At 34.2% G+C, this 21945-nt stretch overlaps 4 protein-coding genes across 10 annotated transcripts in view; 2 read left to right on the top strand and 2 right to left on the bottom strand.

The window, feature by feature from the left end:
- LOC123007352 (transcriptional enhancer factor TEF-1) overlaps window positions 1-17066 on the bottom strand; it is a 28911-nt gene extending 11845 nt beyond the window's left edge. For 2 of the 6 annotated variants that reach the window (XM_044402609.1, XM_044402610.1), the window contains exons 1-2: window positions 16919-17061; window positions 16426-16872 (exon numbers count right to left, since the gene is read on the bottom strand). In XM_044402609.1, coding sequence (XP_044258544.1) covers window positions 16426-16435 — 10 coding nt within the window. In that variant the 5' untranslated portion in view covers window positions 16436-16872; window positions 16919-17061. Of the gene's footprint in view, window positions 1-230; window positions 1170-16425; window positions 16873-16918 lie in introns of those variants that run through there. The other 4 variants (XM_044402606.1, XM_044402605.1, XM_044402607.1 and 1 more) reach the window with 4 other exon arrangements.
- A 657-nt stretch (window positions 17067-17723) lies between these two features.
- Window positions 17724-19507, bottom strand: LOC123007424 (post-GPI attachment to proteins factor 2-like). Of its 2 annotated transcripts, XR_006412862.1 has the most exons (5): window positions 19133-19507; window positions 18825-19086; window positions 18557-18775; window positions 18172-18514; window positions 17724-18120 (listed from the first exon to the last, which is right to left on the bottom strand). XR_006412862.1 is itself a non-coding variant. In XM_044402720.1 (4 exons), exons 1-4 carry the CDS (start codon window positions 19307-19309, stop codon window positions 18369-18371), a joined length of 804 nt encoding a protein of 267 aa, XP_044258655.1. In that variant the 5' UTR covers window positions 19310-19507; the 3' UTR covers window positions 17724-18368. The 2 variants fall into 2 exon arrangements, 1 of the variants encoding a protein (XP_044258655.1); XM_044402720.1 differs by having other exon boundaries at window positions 17724-18514.
- Window positions 19508-19857: 350 nt separating this feature from the next.
- On the top strand, window positions 19858-20506 carry LOC123006956 (protein LTO1 homolog). Its single transcript, XM_044401916.1, has 2 exons — window positions 19858-20040; window positions 20097-20506. Exons 1-2 carry the CDS (start codon window positions 20034-20036, stop codon window positions 20504-20506), a joined length of 417 nt encoding a protein of 138 aa, XP_044257851.1. The 5' UTR covers window positions 19858-20033.
- Window positions 20507-20508: 2 nt separating this feature from the next.
- On the top strand, window positions 20509-21914 carry LOC123006955 (methyltransferase-like protein 25). The gene has a single exon (XM_044401915.1). The coding sequence runs from the start codon at window positions 20509-20511 to the stop codon at window positions 21874-21876; it is 1368 nt and encodes a 455-aa protein (XP_044257850.1). The 3' UTR covers window positions 21877-21914.
- Window positions 21915-21945: the final 31 nt, after the last annotated feature.

The raw sequence follows: 21945 nt of genomic DNA, 5'->3' as shown, positions 1-21945 counted from the left end.
ATGCTTTGTTGATGTTCAAGTTTGTTGAAATGGAAAACTAAGTGGCTGCACTTTATGTTGTGATACAATTGCCGATTATTCGCATTAAGAGGGATTATTTTTCATTATTTTATCATTATAGGGACACTCGACATATAAATGAACTTTCCATGTCTCATTGATTCAAAAATGTAATAAAAAAAGGTCGTAAAATTCAGGCAGGAATATTTATGACTTGCGTGAGGACCCACCTTCGCCAATTTTTTCCAGAACGTTGCCGTGTCATTCCATTACTTAAGTAATCCTTATTTATTTCTTCTCATTCAGTCAAAAAGGTTAACAGTCGATTTATTACGCAATTTCCTTCATACGAGGTATTCTAACTTTTTAAGACGAGTTTTCGCAAAATACGAACGATATAATGAAAGAGTGATTACGAACCGTGACGCCATCTCGCGACAATATCAAAGCGGTTCCTCGCCTTAAAATTCACGAGTAAATGCGATTTTTTCACAAGTTGCTACTGCTTTCTCGATTTCTAAGTAGCAACTTTACACACATTTTATAGTTTTTAACAAAATTTTAACAAAGTGTGGTAAATTCTTGTGTTTCCAGTCACTTTTTGAAAAAATAAACACAAATTCATCAGAATAATAATAATGTCCACATTATTATTATTCTGATGAATTCGCCACATAATAAGGTTTTATTTATCAAAAATCAATGTGATATTTGCGAGTGTGGGTTGTATTTATTGCATCGACTATTTATTTAATAAACGGATTATTGGCAATTTACATTATTTGCACGTATTAATGATTAATGTTATTTAGAGCTTGTTTAATTTGCTATAATAATGTCGAACGAACATATTGTGAAAGTAATTAAAGTTGTATGGTTGGATACGAACGTTGTGTATCTTTTGACATTACATTATGATATAAATAGCACTTAAAATAGATAGGACTTGGTTAAAATCCATGAGTCATAAAGCTTCACAGGTACGACAAAAGCACACGAAGTTGAATAAATATCAGGCTTGCTCATTCCCTTAACTAATCTTACATATTGTTTGAAATTACTTTTTACTGAAACAAGCATAAATTATGGTAATTTGTCTAGTGTAATCGCGATAAAAAAAGGAAAGCGAAAATTGTGTTGTATGTACTAGTTTTCAAAGATGTAACGATTGTGTATTTCTTTTTATGGTAAGTGAACATTGCTTGTCCACTTACTGCGAAATTCAATTTGTAACAATTTGCTGCTACATCATTAACATCAATACAAGTTTAAGTTATTTAAGCGTTTTAATTATAAATCTCCGACTGTGCTCTCTTGATTGTTGAAAATCTCCCGCGACGAGGCGCCACTGGTGTCGATATCTTGTAGAGCGACAAGCAGCAGCTAGAGCAAAACAAGAAAGGGTTCGGAACAAGTTTTTGTATGAGTCACACAGGCTGCGCCGGTATTAATTGCGCTGTCGGTTTAGAGGTTAAATGGCAACGCCGCCGCCGCACAGAGATGACCATCAAACACTATTCAAGCGAGATGTGTGTTACGTTGAATCAATTTACAAGCGGCAACCGGTTTTCGGAAAATCACAAGAAGTGGGAAATAACTGTACGACCGCTTACTAAACAAGTGTATTATGATCTACTGGTTTGCTGTAACATGAATCGCGTTACATGGGCGGGAAACAAACGATACATCCAATGCCGCCTAATTTCGCACGCCCGACAAAGAATTGGTAGGGACGTTCAGTTGGCACGCGTGCGGTTTTATTGCTCTTTTGTCTTGATGGGTTACAAGTGGCGACATTTCGATATTGCAGACGTTGCCAAATTGATTGGAAATTTCCTATAATTGTTTTTGGATGATTACGTTTCAATTACGTTAACAATGATACGACTTATCGCACTTAATTAAACTATGAGTAATAAGTAACATTTGACATTTTTCGGTTCGTTATATTCCGACTTGGCCAACCCTTATCGGCGCCACTGTTTTTCCGCACGGTACCGAGAACAGTGACTCGGTTCATCAAAGACCTACGTCACGTCATTTATCTTCGAGTTCTTTGTTGGTTTGAGATTTGTTGAAGAGATGAGTTGCAGGTAACAACCCAACGAGGCGATAATTCTACGTGGGACGAAAACGAGAATGGAGAAATTCATTCATAAACAGGCAAGAAACTGTGCCAATTTGGTTGTTTATTTACCATTTGAACGGAACTTATTGTGGCCAAAGCCCTCAGAAATCATGTTTTATGCCACCACAACTGCATAATTCATACTAAACTGAACGCCAAAGTACCGAATGATGCTCAAATTGGGACTTTAAACATAAAAAAGGTGTACTTAAAAAACATGTATCCCGTTTCAAACCTATACAAAAATGGCAACGTTTGAAAGTGTATTTTTTGGGTCAAATAGGTTTCAAAATTGCGCCAACATCGAAGTAAAAATGAAACAATGCGCTTAAAATTCTGATTAGCCTTTTCTACTTCCACGCTAACGTGAAATGAATTTACTTGTTCACTTCCAAGCTTTGTTTATCGTACAGTGGGCGTGCAAAAAATTCTACAACTTACAAAAAAATCTACAGTATGTCCCCGGATTGAGATTAATCAAGAGGAAAAAAAATTGTTATCTTTGATTTTACGCCAAAACTGCAAAGGAAAAACATTTTTTGCTTCACCTGAAACAAGAAAATCCGTAATTAAAACTTGATTATTCTGACTCAGTAGAAAGAAAAGTTTATTTTTGTTTTGATTTTGGAATAATTTTTCTCTGCTTATTAAGTCCATTGTCGGTTTTATTTTTTTGATAACGGTGTCACTTTGAAAAATGAGTTAAATAACAAAAATGTTTCTGAAAAACAAAATTTTAATGACTAGCATCTCAAAAAAACAGCTTTAAGAAATAAAAACAAAGTCATTTTTAACAAGAACTACAGATTTTTCAACAAAAAATTACCACCTAGGATTTGAACTTTTAGGAAAATTACGTTTTTCATGTAGTCTGTAACTACAATTTTCAGAAGTAGTTTTGTGCCTAAGGTTGGTTAACCCTTGTTGTTGTCGGTTGACGTTTTCTGTCAACCTGCTGTCGACTATCAATTAAATTATCCATTCAAACTGACAGGTGACTTAACCTAAATTTTGACACTAGTTACGATATCTTTTGTTTGTTACGAGAAACCAACCTAACCAAATCTATGGCAACCTATTCACAAATATTCCTATTCCTAGGGAGTAATTTCTTGTTGATACGACAATATCATTATTCAATTAATGAATTGATTGTCAAAGTGACATTTAGCTGTCAATTAAATAAAACCGACAATGTCGAAGATCAAGAAAAAAATAAACTTTTCCGTTCACTAAATCAGAATAATGCAGATTTAATTACAGATTTGCTCATTTCAGGTGAAGCAAAAAATGTTTTTCCTTTGCAGTTTTGACGTAAAATCAAAGATAAAATTTTTTTCCTCTTGCAAACACATACTGTAGAATGTATTTTTACCTTAATCACAATAAGACCGAAATTAAATATTGCATTGACTATATTTTTAAAAAGAATAAAATAACTAGAGCTTATTCCATATCTGGTGGCGAACTGACAGTGACAGAAAAGACACTTGGAGTGTGCCCACTTGGTTAAGATAAAAAAATACATGGGCGTACTTTTTTCTCTAAAAATTTTGAAGACAAGGATTGTTKGGAATATCATTTTRMWWWCWWYRMTTAACKATTTAATAATTTGTTCATCATTCTTCATCTTATGTACGGGTACCTACTTATTATAATTTTTTAAAGAATAACAGTGGTTTTGAAATATTATTTCATACGGCGCCTATGAACAATATTCTTTTTAATAGTAAACATATGTTTAGTGTCAAAATTCAGTCATTTTTGAAGACGTCAGTTCGCCACCAGATTTGGAACAAGCTATAATCTAATGGCCATTTTGTGAATGAAATAAGTAGAACCCCGGTTATCAGTGTTATCACAAATGCGCTTTATCTGAAACTTCAATTTCAATTTTTCGTTCTCGTTCATTAATTCTTTTCAACAGTTTATTCAATTTTTATTTTTATCAGTTTTTTTATTAAGCAGATTTTCAGATATTTCGCATTACTAACCGGGTGTAGGGGTTAAAAATGTAATTTCACGTTGGCGTGCGAGCTGAAATGTTGCAATTGCTGTGGTTTTAGTCACCGATTTTTGAAAAAAATATACAGAAACGCAAATTCGTGAAACAAAAATTGGAAATTTTGGTTTTCAGGTCAAGGGGCGGAAGTTCCCGGCCGACATTGTTCGAGGGTCCGTCGGAGGCGAACAATCGCGGAATAAATTAAATCGCAACCCCGAATCGGGTGATCAGTTTAACGAGACCCGAGTTGGGGCATAGGGAAACCAGGAACGTGTGGAATGACGCCATCGCCAGGTAGAACACAGAGTGGAATCCAATCGGCAGCTATAATTAATACAGCCCCAAACAATACACTGCACGATCAACGGCCAGATTCCGTCCAGGAAAAACAAGCCTTTGTTTTTGCCCAAGCTATTCAAACATTTATGCGAATGTAATGCCCCTCGACTTTGGGCAAGAAAAATCCTAAATAATTCGGTCGTGATTTTTTCGACTATCTAAAAGCCGAAAAGAAGCAACACGAGCACGATCAAAACGGCCGAAACGTGACCCATAATAAGAGGGTGCGAATGACGGGGGAGGTCTTTAAAAACCCAACAAAAACTGATTGACTTTATTAAAAATACGCTGCACCTATACTATCTCTAAAATTCCCAATTAAATCACTGGACGGTTTTAATCGAACAAATGAATTGCCGGAAAATTGAATTGCATTTTCCATGCGAATGCGAACGCTTTTTTATTGGAATATTTCCACAACGGAAAATAATGTTGTGATTGGGTACCGGTTGCATTTCCCAAGATTTATCAAGTTGTTGGGGGAAAAAAGCTGTCAAGATAAACAGTTGCCAATCGGCATTTCATTCGCCATTTAAGGCCAAATGAGTACAAGCAGTGGTATTTACTATAAGAATAACTTGTTAATAACATTCAGCGACTTCTTATTAAATGTGCAACTTTCTGACTTGAGATAAATTCTAGTGCTTAGCAAAACTAAACACTGATTGGTACTTAGAAATTGAATCCCACTTTTTTCACCCGTAATAACATGACTTGTGTAATTACAAGAATCTTTATCGCACTGATTTACATTTCTACGTATCGGTGTAAAAATATTTTCGGGATGACCCTGTATATAACAATCGGAAATGTATAAGTCATATTTCAATCAGTTTTTTCTCTAGTAATTGCAGCGGTTAATTGAACGAAATTACCATAATAAAATAATAATAACAATGCAGCCAATTTAGTATATCGTGTCGATAATCGATCGTATGTTTTCACCAATGCGCCGACACAATAAAATTACATAACGCTATCGGTGAACTGTATAGTGTAAATAAAACAAACTAAAATCAACATAATAAACATCAATGCTGCAACTGAACCGGCTTTGCCACCAGAGCGTAAATGTTCAGCCACTTTCCCTTCGGGCACAGAAATTTATGCATACAAGATCAACTTTACAGAAATATTAACCGCAAACTTAAATGTGCACACTCGTATTATACGATCTGTCACCGCAACAACAGAGCAAAAAATCCCTAGATTTTCATACAAAAAGCGCCTTGCACGGGGTTAACTGCACTACGACACGCAATATCCATTTCGTAAATGCTTTACCGCAATTATAAAGTTTTCCAAGTTGTATAAATTCGAAACAAAAATCATTAAAATATCGTTTCCGGTTTGTTTTTGCACTTTTCCGACCGGATGCGATTACGCTTAATATCATAAATCCGCAATGTATTTTCAATTAATGCATGAAATTGTAAAGGGGCGGTCATAGAAGTAATAAATCGCTTCTCGGGTCGATGATTGTGGGTTCCGGCAAGTCTCTTTACCAGCTTCTCAACTTTTATGACCCGATTTAATGTGTTCTGTTGGATTTTATGGCTACCTGCGTCGGTTCGCTCCGATATCATGTATTATAAACTTCTCAGCGTTAAGTAGAGAATAATTCGGCTGAAAAATTTAATAAGCCGTTTTTGAGAAAACTCTTCCAAAACATAAATTACGACTTGTTCTTTGCCGGCCAACTTTTGCCAGTAATTAGAAAAGTTGCAGCAGCAAAAAACCGATGATTTTTTACACAGGTGCATTCTTTGACGGGTATAAACGGCCTACAATTCTCTTTGTAATTTCGAATTCTATATAAAGTTTGTGTATAGCGTAACTCGAGCTTACTACCACAACAAAGTCGAAAGCTCGTGCTGAAGAACGTTACAACACAACGTCTAATGTAAACGACTCAAGTAATTCTATACTACACTACATCAAACTAAATTGGAATTGTTCTGGCGAAAGCGACTAATTTTAAATAAAGGAAGAATTTCGATTCGCTTGTAACCGAATTATCTCCAACGCTAATTTAAACCATATTTATACATTTGGAAAACTCGTCCTTAATAAGTCAAAAATTGCTTGTTGTGTTAAAAAAATATTTCATTGTAAACGTCAATTTTTTTTCTAATTTGCGTCTCTTAAGAACAACTCTGTTTATTATGACACACAACTTTTTATTAATTAGCAAAGGTTGGTAACTCAAGCAATGTGTGTGAGTGAATTGACAAACTAATACAGTGGCGGACACGAAATTTTGGACATCAAATTTATGTCAATTCAAAAAATGTCAATGTAAGCCATGCTTTATTGTCCTTATAACTGACGTTTAAAACTAAAATTGAAAGTTTTAATTGAAATTTATGTTTGGCGTCGATTTTCCCAAACAATAAAGCCAGTAATATGTGTTTTTTTTTTATATAAGTTCAATAACTTAGTTTGATTTGTTGTCATTTTTTCTCTAGCTATCAGGATAAAAATTACAAAAACCGAAAGTGAGGTTAGTTACCTAAGGCCTGTTTTACATTTTTTTGTCAGTCGAATGACAAATTGTCCAAAATTCCAAAAAAACAATTTATCAGTTCTATTAAACTAAAATAGGTACTTCGTTTGGTGTTTGTCAATAGGTTTTTTAATGTATGTATACTACAAAGTGATCAAGAATGAATAAATCAGTTGGCAATCCTGATTTTAATTTTTAAAGATTACCATTGGAGTGCGGTTTTGATTAACAATCTTGAGGGGTATTTTTCATACAAAACCGTATTCGGTATTTAGCAGTGTTGCAAATTACTAACAAAAATATTTTCAAATCTGTTACCAACAGACACACTCTTTCTGGATCATTTCGTATTTATCTGAGCTTTTAGAAATTAAATTAATAATAATACATAAATTAAAATTGAATTCATAAGTGATTTTTTTAGATTGGCTTCACTGGTTTCAATTTAAATTTGGCAACTTTTTAAAATTTGTACATATCTGAGTGATTTTTTTCCGATGCGTTGCCGTGTTGGACTTAAAATATCAGAAATATTTGGAATCTAATTAGCGTTTTAACCTAAAAATGAGAAATGTAATCATGTGCAAATGTCAAGCGATTTCATTCAGTCCAAATTCCCACATAAAATTATTCTCATAAAAATGGAATAATTTGAAGTTGTCATAATTTCGTAATAAATCACTCAGTCAGCATTCTTGCAAAATGGACGTTTCCAGCTAATGAGAACCACATTTATTTCGAAATAGTTGGTTAGTTAGAAGAAGCATTTCGTATTTCCGTCTTGAAATAAAACAAAAGTTTAGTTTATGGAGGGTTAGGGTTGAATTAAATTTAGTTTGATGCTCTTATTGAGTTGGAGAGTGGCCACAAGTGTTTAAATTTAGAATCCGAGTTAATAAAAAACCAATTTGACAGGATATTAAGTTGGTCGAAAATAAATTACGTGACAATGTAAACATTTTAAGTCAATATCTGCGAGTTAATAACTATAATGAATATTATGAGTAATAAACTTTCTACAGTTTAGTAATTTGAAATAAGTTTCCCCATTATTAAGAGGAAAAGTTACGGCAGTGTAATTAAGATTTGTATATTTTTGCACCGAATAAGTTCAACAAAGACATTGAGAAACAATAAATGCAAGGTTGATTTATAAATGTTCCCAATGTTGGTTAACAACTTTCGCAAACTTCCGCGAAGATTATTATTTTTTTAACGGGAAAATTGCCCCACAAGTTGCAGAATCAATTTTCCGAGGGCTGTATCGATCTGTGTTTTGCGTATGTGACAAAAACACGATTCCTTCCTCTCTCTGCCGGACTTTTATTCGACTTCGTCCGAGCGATATTATTAAATTTAACGTGTTTCCCGAGATACATATTTTCGTCGAATCGCAGGAACATTTAAATGGAAATAAAATCTCGAATAAAACGCTGTTTTATTTTGAGAGCTTTTGAAGTATTTCCCTTTGGGATGCCACAAAAGCTCAGTCATATAAAATTCCACTTTCTTGTCAAGACAAAGGACTAAAAGTAAGCGCATACAGCGAAAAAGGTTAACTAACAGGTGTTTGAAAAAATATTACGAAAAATATTGCCGCGGTAGTGGTTTACAGCTGAGGTCAAATGTTTGCGGTATATCAAAGCTCTCCGAGCTTCAATTAAAAAAGGCTGGAATTCCTAGGAATTCAGAATACTTGTTCCAGATAACGAAGTTAACTCCTTGGTGATCGTTTTGTCTTGATAAACATCTGGAGTATTGCAGGATAACTGGTTTCGTTTATATCTTTTATAATGTGATTTACGCCATAGGTTTCGGTGATTTAATGGCCGGATCTTTCACACAAACAAAGAAAACCGACTAATTAACATAGAAAAATTAAGTCGGGATAACTCACAACCCCGTGTGGAAATAACTATTTACATTTCAGGGAAGTACCGAAACCGCAGAACTCTGAACATGAGTTATTTTCTCTCTTCGTCTTCGATAGTGAACTCCAAGTGGCGGAAAGTGATTTTTCGATTTTATTGTGATGTTAAAGGAATTAAAACCTTTGCATCCCTTATTAAAGCCTTAAATCTAAATTCTTTCCGCCCTGATCAAGTTCTAAAACTTGCGCGACATTTATTACAGTCCTCCCCGTCCCTAAATCACCACTTTTTCCCTTCACTGTTCGCATTATGGTCGCTTGTGTAAAAATTACATGAAATTAATTTTCGTCGCTAGTGTTTATAGCTGTGCCTGTTTTATTTATTATGTCATTACGTTGCCCTTCCACTTCGTACATATCATCCGATTTAATCCTTTTTCCCGACTTTTTCTCGGAAATTTCGTGCAACATTCAATTACGCGAAATTAGTTAAATGAAGAGCCATCTTTTGTGTCGGCTGCCACAAAATAGCCCCGAATGGAGCCCTCCATAGAAGTTTTAACTACAGTTTTGGAAGAAACGAGAACAAAACGCCAGTTGTAATGCAGGGAAGCAACAAGTAGCCAATTCCATTTAACGATTCCCGATGGAATTAACCCACCGGAAAAAGATGTCAGCACCCTCTCCTTGCCAGGAATGCTCGACTCGACCCAACTATTCACGATTTTTAAGGAGACGATAATTTCACGGACAAAAAAAATCAAACGAAAACAAACATTGGAAGAAAATTCAAATTGCTAGGGGGTCAAAACAGGTCGTAAAAGATAATTGTGAAATAAAGAGTGGTTTGAAGTGAAAACAATAGAAGGCAGAGGTGTATTCTTAGAAATGTGGGAGGGTTTAGCCCACTCGTGTATTATGTTCCGGAGATACCTCACCCTTAATTTTCCAAATAAATCAGCGTTTTTACAGCTACAAAATAAATGCTTCTCGAAAACAATATTCCAAATGTTTGAAAAATGAGAGAAAGTTTGAGTTAAAACCATTTAAATAGACATTAGGAAACTACATAGATTACTCAAAATTTTAAAATAATTAAAGGAAAAGATCCACATTAATGATTTGTAGGTAAAACTGTTGTGATGACGACTATACTATTTTGCCGTTTCAATTTTTGTTATTTTTTTGGAAAAATATAACTTTAAGATCGGTTTTAGTACAAAAAAAACACTGAATTTAAAATTATTAAAAGTGAACGTAGTTTAAAATCTAATGCACATATTTTACAACAAATTTAATTAATTTACTCTGTAATTTAGTTTATTATATAACAAAAAATGCCAGGAACAGTAATATTAAGTTGGCTCACTGACATGTTTTTTGTCAATAAATTAAATGCTTAATTCAATTTTCTTTGCTTGTGCCGAGGCTTGTGCTTTTAAGAAAGAATAAAAAACACCAAAATTAATAGTCATTTTTACTACTATTAAAAGAGTCAATTTTCAACTAGAATTACAACATTTTAAGCAACAATTTTGTAAAAATAAAAGCAAAAACATAGATGAGGCAATTTGAAATCTAGTTTTTGAGGTACACACATATTATCGTTTTTTTTTTCAGTTTAATTTACTGAAAAAAGTTACTTTTAAATATTTTGACATTAAAAATTACCGATTTTATTGATGAAAGTGCTTGCAGTTTTTTGTTTTAATTTAATTCAAAAAAATAAGTGGTTTTTGCTCAATGTTTTTAAATATGTAATTTGAGCATCATTTGGCAATTAGTTCACCTTTTCGTCGTTTCTTCTTCTCAAACATTTCATTACGGCAAGTCACTAAGTTAATTTAATTCCGTCGACAGACAAAAAAAAATCGGAAACAAGGAACGTAATTTGGAATTTGCTGGAAGCGACGTATCAAATTGCACCTACCGAAGACGACATTCTGTAAATAAGCACCAATTTTAATAATTCCGAGTATTTATTATTCGAATAAATGTTTTAAATAAGAACGAAATTGAAATTCTTTTCTTTAGTTGTAATTACTCATTTTCGGGATTTTGTTCATTTTACCAGGATACTAAATCTCGGCGAAGGACATAGAAGTGTTTTCTTATAAACTTGTTTATATTTACTACCTTTCACCGTATAATAAGTAACGGTGTTCACAAAAACGACCAGTAACTTTGCTGAATAACAATTGCTCGAATTGTATCTTTTGACTCATGTTTTGTTGGCTTGCGGTTGGAGGATTGTTTTATTTTTATTAAAGTTTTTAATTTGATGGTTGTTTGAAACGACGCATCGAGAGAAAAAGTCGCAGAAAATCCGCAAAATAGTGACTAAGCGAAAAATCCATGACAGATCAATCTATTTCTCTCTCTAATCTCGATGTTCGTACCAAGACTATAATAACAACGCTTTTCGAAATAAAGAGGAACTAAAGTCCATTGTTTTTAATAATAAATTATAATTTATGCTGGACATTGTCGTACTATAAACCACATTATTCAGGTGGTTGAGTCATCTTGGCGTCATGAACTGTAAATGGAAAACTACAAAGGCACATTGTATTGCAATAAAAATTACCAAAAATGACTACTGTGAAAGATCACTTTCTGCCCTTAGCCAAACAGCTATTGATCTAAAATTTTTATTCTTCGAGATATTGTGAGGTTGGTTCCGCTTAAATCAGCTTTGAAAAGTGGCATCTAACAACTATTTTTTGCGCTGCTTTGGTAGTTCTATTATTTAGCACAAATAGGTGTCTTTTTGGCTCCAACAAAAGGTAATAATGGCCCCAACAAGGAAGAGCTTTAGCTCGAATCTCGGTTGTTTTTCAACACGAAAACGTCAAACACCTGTGAGATTACAAAGTTGTTAAACCCGTTCCGCGACTCGAATCAAAATGGTAGTTTCCTCTCTTTCCGAATTTATCTCACACGTACGGAAAGTGTTGTTTTTGGATCGTTTAGTATAAGCAAATTTCGTTCCACCTGTGTCGTGTTTACATGATAAGAAGCTGCACAGACGATATCCCGTTACAGCCGCACCCGCGGACGCCATCTCCACCAAGCTTGCCAACACTATTTTTGGCTGCGTGATGACGCACCGAAACCTCCAATGTTCAAATTTGCCAACCATTTTACCATTCTACCTGCTACAGGTTTCTCAGAATGGTTGTCGTCTAACCGGAAATGCAAAAAAATCTTTTTGGAAAATTGCACTGCTTTTGAATTTTGCCGCCGCGTGGGAACATGGCCTACTCCGCCTATCTTTCGCTTCGCGACACTACGTGAATAGCACCAGATTATGGTACAGGTGTTTGATGGTCAAACGACTGAATCATCCGCGACCGTCTTCCGGTACCATGGGATGCTACAGTTGCGGATTTATGGGCTTTTAAACCCAGCTTGTCTGAAAGTAATAGGATTTTTGAACAATAGGGGGTGTCCTATATCATTCTCCTCGTTGAATAAAATAGAGTAAATAGATGATGGTTTCAAATGGCAAATCTTACAATCACCCCCAAAAATTTACCACAAAACAGTCAAAACAATAAAATTATTCTATTATTATTTTGTTGCAGAAAAAATCTGGTTTATGCTACCAATCTTACCTACATATATTTTTTTTATTATTTTTACTAGAGCTTGTTCCAAATCTGGTAGCGAACTGACGTTGTCAAAAATGACTGAATTTTGACACTAAACATATGTTTACTATTAAAAAAAAGTATTGGTCATAGGCGTCATATAAAATAATACTTCAAAACCACTGTTATTCTTTAAAAAATTATAATAAGTAGGTACTCATACATAAAATGAAGAATGATGAACAAATTATTAAATTGTTAACACATGAGAAGGATTTTCAAAAACGATATTCCTAACAATCTTTGTCTTCAAAATTTTTAGAGAAAAAAAAGTACGCCCATGTATTTTTTTATCTTAACCAAGTGGGTGCACTCCAAGTGTCTTTTCTGGCACTGTCAGTTCGCCACCAGATATGGAATAAGCTCTACTTTGCGACTTGTGAAACACGGAAAGATGTAGATTTTATCGGATTTATGAAAGAGGTGGCCCCATGGCCCATGGGTAAATCCGCGGTTGGGTTTAGACCATGTCCTCGTATGTTATTGGGTCATTGGTTTATTTTCGTGTTTTATACAGATCTATAAATAAAAAATGAACACTTGTGCACTTAATTTTTGGATTTTTAAAATCCGTTGTGAGCTTTCACCGATTTAATTGCATCATAAATTAATTTGAATATTACGGTAATATCCGCACATGAACATGAATCTTCCTTTAATTAAATATGAGTTTGAGTCAGGAACAGGCAAAAGATAACTTTTTAAAGTTCGTCATGATTTCTAAAATAAAAGGTAGCGACCGTAAAAGTAGTTTTAATCAGCAATTAAAATTTAATGCTTAACCGATAAGGAAAAAATCGTATTATTCAATCCGAGAATGCCACAAAACCACATTACTCAATTCGTACACGATTTCATTACTAAATTTAACATAAAATGAATAAAATCCGGATTTAATGGATGGACATAAAATGGCGATCAAAATATCTCGCGGTCGTTTCAAAGAGACTCAACTAAGTGAACATTAAGTTGACATTCACCCAAATCTTCGGAACATATTTTTGAAGCAAGATAATTCACGGAAATTCTATGACAATGTATCACTTTTGAGTAAATAAACTTTAATCTTGCCAAGATAAATTGTTACACGTCAAGATAAAATCCAAATAAAAAATCGGTTATTTGTTTTACTATTGTTTCGTGGCCCCAAAAATAGAAATTATCAATCTGGAACTTCTAGACTCGGCTTTTCGCTACTTGGGGACTGGAAAAAGCGATAATTTGGATACGACCGACTTGCATCATCTGGTACAAGATCAAGATCGTTAAATAACATCTCGAATAAAATAAAATCGTTAAGGAGACCATTAGTTTTTATTTAGCAACTTGTTTATGACTTCCCTGAGTCAAGAACGAATACATTTTGGCTTCTCTAGGAGTCATGACACACTGGCCTTGCTAATTTTCGCGGCCAAATTAATCGAATTATATTAAGACTTAAACCGGTTGTAAATTTGGAATTTTATTAACCAACAAAAATTTTGGGAGCGTTATTTGGTATTTTTGCATTTTGCCTTAATTTGCTCCAATTTTTCAAGTCTGCTCTTGAGATTGGTAACTTTCCATCTAACATTTACGACATTCGGCAAACAAACGGATCGACGATAGAATTTATTTTCATCGAATCTAAAATTAAGCTTGGACCGAGTGCAGTCTTTGAGATCGGTAAACGTTGCACTCTCCTCCTATCGTCCTCTTCGAGATCTCTTCCACACATCCTCTTTATATTTAGATGCGAGATTTATACTGCAGACGACACAATTTCGTCTCTTGCCAATAAAACAACACTTCTCGTTACCGACGCGAAAAACATACATACTGTGTGTTTTTATAAAAGAAAAATGGCGAGACCATCTTACCGAGAATCTGCGACGAGGAAACGCGCGGAATATGCGACTCGGCCGATAAATAATAGGGATGAACGTGTTTTATACAGAAGGAGAAAAAAGATTTCAAAGTTGTTTGGCCTTTCCCCTCGGAGAAAATTTATTCGAAATGTTTCGCTTGGTTAAAGACGAAAAAATCGAAGTATGGACACGATAAAAGTGCAATGATTAAGCGCTAATTAACCCAAATGTGCAACTAATCAACGATTTTTATCTGGAAATCGCTTGCATTATTACGCGCAAACATTATGTTATTACTCCGACTTATTTACGTATTTATTTATTTATCATAATTACCAATACTGTTAAAAGTTTTTAAAAGAAATAATCAACAGTAATAATAAGTGATTCATGTTGCTATAATGTTGAGTAAAAGCAGCCCACAAAAAGTTTAATTCAATCAGGTCTCTTTATTTATTTTAATTAGTTCGACTGGATCGATATTGAGTTCGTTTCAAAGCAATAAAAATCAAAAGTTTTATGGTATTTTAAATGTCACAATGGTGATACACAAAATCGTTTAATTCGCATTTGATTAGAGCAAATTATGTGAAAATTGTTATTACATCTCACCCGGAATACATTATTCTGTAAAAAAAAAATTAACCATCGATTAAATCTGAATTTGCGGATTTGATTAACCTTGGAGGCAGAAAATTGTCAATTTGATGCTCTACTCGCATTTAAATCAGTCAAACAAATTAATTTTATACAGGATGTCTTTAGTTTATTGCCCGGATTATGTAATAAAATAAATTCGATTTTTTATGAACATTAAAATTGAAATTCATAGCGAAAATTAAGCAATTTAAATTTTATACTCGTCGCTGTCTGGAAACAAGGCATTAGAACCATTTTTAGCATAATTATTATTTCGTAAATTGTAATGTATTTTATTGAAAAACAATTGTAAGTAATCGACATACAAGCCATTTCTAATGATAACAATTAAATTGTCCTCCATTATTTAATTAGTTTTGATTCATTTTTTTTTTGACATGTTGGTACATTGCCTGTGGTTTTTACTGACATTTAACTGCTTACGTCACTCGATTTTTTTCGTTATCTAGTGAGTCACAAAATCATTAGACACTCGCTATATTTATAAAACAAAAACTATTACAAAAACAAATTCGCATCACCGTCTGTAACATTTGGACTTCGTAGAATAAAATATTTTAAGAAATTGCAAAACATTCAATTAATAATAAAAGAAGCTTTCATAGATGTTCTTGAGGAATAATAAAGACAGATGATTCTTTCAAAACACTGTCCTTTTGAATCGTGTAGATATTTTTACTTCCAAGTAAAATTTTGGTCACTATTTGAAAGAATTGAGAAATGGGAAATATAAGAAAACCAATTTAAATAATAACAATAAATGTTCACCGTTTAATTAATTCAATGAGGGATAATGTCACGTGCCAATAAAAATTTGAACCGGGTTTAAATACATTTTTTACCAAATAATAAATTCTTCGACTTGAGAAATTTTTATTTTACAAATATCACATTTTTATTTGTAAAAAAAAATTGTTCACCTAATTGGTTACGAAAGATGTGTCATTTTTGACAGCTCCTGGTCACGTGAGCCAATAAAAACTTGTTTTTATTTGAGGGAAACCAAATTTTCACTGATTGGCTGTATTTTTAAAACAAAAAAGAAGAAAACCAAACTCGCATCATGAGCTCGTCCACAAATAAGATTTCGTAATAAACCGGAAGTTTTGTCTGAAAACTTGAAGTAACTTATTATTGTCTAATTTTGTCGGAGCCGAAATAATAATTCACCTGTCGTTTATTTAAAATAATGATTAATTACATGTTTTTGGCGCAGAATTTTCCGTGAATCCCCGGATATGCACAATATTTATGAGCGTATGTAAGTGTTAATAAAATCCGGCAATCGCGTCTAAATTATCACAATAAAGCATAATTAGCAATTACAATATTCGCATTAGCGTTGTCGATTTCAATCGCCTTTCTAATGCATCGATTTACTGGTGTTTCAGGCTAAATATTCGCGTTTTAGCAATACCTAAATACATCCCCCGTTTGCTGTTATGAACAGGTGGTTATAATCCAAATAGTCCGTCGGCAGACGTCACAATCACCACCGTTCACTGTCGATTAAAATCATTGCACAAACGACACCCCAAACATCACTGTCGATTGTTGTAAACAAAGTGTCGATTCATAATAAGAAACGGTCAGCGAGCGCACAACATGTCCAGCACAACAATTTCACAATTCACTCGCTGGTCGGATCGATCGACCCAATGGTAAACACGCGTTTTCCACCCGATTAAAGAAAAAAAAAAGTGAAAAATTTCGCGAAAAGCCCGTTCGAAATTGAGGCAAGACCGAGACCCGCCGACGATGTCAGTCGTCAGAACTTCGTAACAGCAAGCATGACAAGTATGTAAAGTATTGGAGGAATTGTGGACACATTGCTCACATTCTAACGGATATTTAGCCTAAAACACTGCATAAACTGTATGAAAACTGGCCTTAAACTGATAAGTACTCACCAAAAATATTACTGCGGGGCCCTGCGCCGATTCTGGGGATAATTAGGACGGATTTTGGTCCGTAAATATGAGGAGTTTGGCTGTTATTGGTATGCCAGGAATGGTACAAAGAATCTAGACAACGCAACGGCTACAGCGCACCTGAAACGCGCATGGTAAGCGTTCTAAAGCCAGTTTTCTTCCACGTTTCTCCACTCCGCTCACCCGCCTAAACTTTAAAACTCTGAAAACGCACTCACCGACATCTACCAAGCAGTAGCACCAACACGACCCCTACACTTTACAGAGAACTAACATACCGACAGGTCAACTCTGTTTCTCACCAAAATTTTAAACTGCATGGATTATTCCAAAAGAGTTCTTACGAATTAAGATTTAATGCAAATTTAACCGCAAATACTATTGAAATCTTGTGAATAATTGAATAAAGCCTATTTTTTTAACAAAAAATGACAGTCAACGTTGGCACCACTAGAAAATTTATTTAGGGTAATTACATATGTTTTTTAACAAAAATGATAGTCAACGTTGGCACCACTAGCAAATTTATTTGGGGTAATTACATATTGTAATAAAAATCAATTTTTGATTTATTATGAAAAACAATTGGCATTTACTCACAAAATTTAACTCAGAGACATGTTTTGAGTAACATAAACAAAATATTTTGAAGTTATTAAGAAAAAACGTAAGGTTTGACCGCGTTTCAGTCGATGCCGAATGACCTCAGCGGTTTTCATAGTATTTCAGCGGTTAAATTTTGACTAAATTAGTCTGGACACTTCGAAAATTGAAAGAAAACAAGTTTATTTTGAGTTTTATTCAAACAACTGATATGTATACATTTCACATGACTAGGTTAACTTCATTCGGAAAATTAAAGCCTACAAGAATGGAACTTAAAGTTAATTTTATTGAAGACAATTCGAAGAACTTTGAGACAAAATCCTAATTTAGTTCTAAACCTATGAAATTCTCCCGATTGGGAACAAAGATTACTAAAATAATTGTTAAGGAAAATGACTTATCAACGTCTGATTAGTGTAGCCTCCTCAACCTTCATGACTAAATAACTAGAAGCATTTGACTGAGCAAAACTTCTCTTGAACTTGTCCAATTACAAGAGTTTGAACTATATTGCTAAAAGTTAAAATTCTTCCAATGTTATTATATAAAATACTAATTCTTGTTTAAATTTTAGTCTACAATTTACCAATAATTAAGTTTAGGCAGTTATCAAAAATAAGACTCACCCACGGTTCATAATTATGTAAAAATAGGAGTTGTAAAAAATAAATACAGTTCAGTCCAGTCTATTGCAATGAGATTCAATAGAAAAAAAAAGTAAAAATAATATCATAATCACAACAGTATTGATGGAATGTAACACTTTACTTAGAAACTAAGAAAAAAAGAGAGTATAATTGACTAGCTCAATAGTAACAAATTTTCAATCAAACTTATTATTTTTTGTTACAGGATGTAATCCTTTTGCAACAACTAAATGTTCAGTAGGAAAATCCAAAATCACTGTTATGTGAAATGCCATATTGGCCAACGCAATTATGTATTCACAGAACGCAAACCAACTGAAAGCTTAAAAAAAGATTAAGCCTGAATTACATACAAACAACTTACCCATATCATGACACAACAATCTGTGTTTGAGGAAAAACGTAACAAGTCCCACTGTACTAACCAGTGAGAGAATTAGGAGACACTTCTTAATCAATAAACCTTTCTGAACACTTTCAAGATCATTATTTGTTTCCGCCACCCATCTTATCGCTTTGATACACGCAAGCATGTGCGTAAGGCTGCTCACCATGAAAATTATAAACAATTTCTCATGAATGGCTGCAATTGTTCGATTATTAATTAAATTTTTGCACAAGTGTGAACACACGATAGTTTTCCCTGTTTGAAATGTAAGTGACCCCACACAGCGACCCAATTTCCAGGACATTTAACCAGAAAGCCAAATTCAGCCACCACTTGGCCTTATCGTGGTGTTTTGACGACACATTGATCAGATTCAAATGGTATGATTTGTGTACTGCTGCTATGATAAACCTTGGTCCAATGTGAAATGCGACACTGATTCTCCACAAGTACCTCTGGGGGCTTATCCCTGTGATTGCGCTGATTGACGGTATAATATTATAAACCTGGAAAAATGCGTTTTTACGGAGAAAAATTACAATTTCCACTTACACGACAATGGGTTTCGTGGATGTCGTCCGGTTGGAAAATATACGCGGTTATGAAGCAGATGATGAGGGCTAGAAGGGGGCACGTTACCGTCACTAAACAAAGGTGTTTAAAACTTAGCATGTAATGAACAATGAAGTTTTCCACGATGATATTTTCTTTTTGGATGTTGGGTTTCATTGTGCTTGCTTGGAAGAACAGTAGGAAGAGCTAATTCTTGGAGTTTAAAAACGGGAATGAGTTGAGGTTTTATTCATAAGGTTGGAAAGACATTCTAATTTTAGTTGAGTGGAATTAAATAAATACCGAGCTACCGAGGAAGAATTTTGACAACTTGCTTGATTTGAGGTTAGTTTCGGCGCCAAAGAGTAAGGATTCAAATTATTTTATTGTATAACACAATGGTATTGACATACTTTGGTTGTTTAATGATAATGTGGACTTTGACACATTTAAAAGAATTTTATTTTAATTTAAGTAATGAAGGACTCTATTTAAAGTAAAATATTTAAATTTGGATTTAATCTCAGAAAGATGTTTGGTATCCTATGCGCATATAGTCTTATATTTTTTTGTATATTTTTACGAGTATTGAAAATTAATCATTAAGCATTTTACTTTAAAAACAATTTTTTTAATTATTGTTAGATAATGTGTGTTATCTAGCATAATTTGTTGAGCCATTAATTTTGTTTGAAGGATTTTAGGCGCATTGTATTATAGTACCATAGTATTGCCAACACATGCTAGTTCAAAAGTTTCAAAATTATAACCTCTTTTGGGGTGCACATTTTTGATGAAAAGATTAAAGCAGTTACCGTTATTTTTGATTAATCTGCAATTAATGTTATTATTACTACACATATTTTGCAAGTTTTATGTTTTCTAAGCATTATGCAAGATCATGACAGGTTAGTTCTTCACCTTCCACTGGAAAAACTACTAAAATTTACATTTCCACACGCAGATGAGTCAGAAAAAGACATTAACGACGCCTTTTCTGACATTCTATTAAGCGAAGACCGCATTTTTGAGAACAGTTACAATGAAGGTTATGAATTAGGGAAGCAGGAGGAAAATATTGAAGCTTTTCACTTGGGTTATCACCGTGGGGCTGAATTAGGCGCCGAAATCGGTTACTACACGAGTATAGCCTCAAGTTATTTAACTTTTCATCAAGGAGATAAATCAGGTGACGACAAAATTGTAAAAGAACTTGAGACTTTAAGGGACATGTTGGATTCTTTTCCTAGAGAAAATGATCCAAATGTTGATATATTGGAGTTAATGGGCAAAATTCGAGCGAAATTTAAAAAAATCTGCGCAGTTTTGAAAATACAACCCCCCTTTCCCGAGTCAGACAAACTTTCGTTTTAATCATGTCTTCATTGCTTGTTAGGCAAACAATTGAAAGTCTTTTGACATTTCTAGAACCATTGTTGGGTTTCGCCAACTGTCATATGGTTGATTTTTATACACAGAATTCTTACAGAAATTTCATCCCTTTAGATATTCAAAAAGAAATTGAACAAATAGGTGAGGAAAACACAATTATTCGAATTTTCCAAAACGAGTTTGACTCGACCCCCCATTTAAAACAGTTTGTCGAAAATAGCACGAAATTCACTTTAAAGAATTGCCAAGTTTGTCTCAATTTAGACTCTTTCACCGAAAAACTCCAATCGTGGGGTTGTGATACTTTAGACAAATTCAAACTAGAAATTTTCATGAATGCGAAAAAATCGCACGAGGTTGAAATACTAAGTGCTGTGGCTGCAGCCCTGTTCAGGGCTTCAGAAGCGTCTCATGTGGTGGATCTGGGCGATGGCAAGGGCTATTTAAGCTCGATGTTAGCCCTCCAACACCACATCCCCGTCGTGGGAATCGACGCATCTAACACTAACACTTGTGGGGCTATCAAACGCGCTACCAAACTTTCTAAAGTATGGAACGGCATCCCCATGGCGCCACATAAATCGCTCCCTAAAAAAAGCGAGAATTTCAGTAGCCCCAATGTCGAACTTTACAAACAAGTAACACAGTTCGTAGACGAAAAGTTCGACTTGTTGGGGCTAGTGAAGGATATTTTTCCCAATGTGTCTCATTTGGGGCTTGTGGGGCTCCACACGTGTGGCGACTTGGCAGCCAACTCCTTGAAGATTTTTAGTAAAAATGAGGCAATCAAGTCGGTTTGTAACGTGGGCTGTTGTTACCATTTATTGAACGAGGAATGTGAAGAGTCGGGGTTTCCCCTCAGTCAGTCTTTAAGAGATAGGAAGTTTGTGCTTGGACGAAGTGCCCGAATGATCGCAAATCAATCAGTTGAGAGGGTTTTACAAGAGGGGGAGTTGCCAAATATTACGATTTTTTATCGCGCGATTTTGCAAGTTATTCTTGAGACGTTTTGTACAGAGTTGCCCACAAAACACGTTGGGAAATTTCGGAAATTACCAGTGCATTTCAAAGAGTATGTTCGACTTGCTTTAAAACGAATTGAGGTCACTATTAACGTGACTGATAACGAAATTGAGTCAATTTTTTCACATTATGAGAGTCGACTCAACGAGTTGAATATTTTTTATTTGTTACGGTGTAAGTTATCGCCGGTTATTGAAAGTTTGATTTTGCTTGATCGGCTTTTGTTTTTGCAAGAGCAAGGTATTGAGCATTGTTTTCTGGTTCAATTTTTTGATCCTGTTGTGTCACCTCGATGTTATGGCATTGTTGCAATTAAAAATGCATTGTAATAAAAGATTCCATTAATAAAACACACTATTGCTTTCAATCTCTTTTATTAATTTGTTTACAGCTAAACC

This window comes from Tribolium madens, unplaced genomic scaffold (assembly GCF_015345945.1).
Source record: "Tribolium madens isolate multiple individuals breed KSU strain unplaced genomic scaffold, Tmad_KSU_1.1 Scaffold_3;HRSCAF=73;Tcas5.2_LG2, whole genome shotgun sequence".
Classification (NCBI taxonomy): domain Eukaryota; kingdom Metazoa; phylum Arthropoda; class Insecta; order Coleoptera; family Tenebrionidae; genus Tribolium; species Tribolium madens.
Note: the sequence above shows the minus strand (reverse complement) of the source record. Positions and strands in the feature narration are given on the sequence as shown.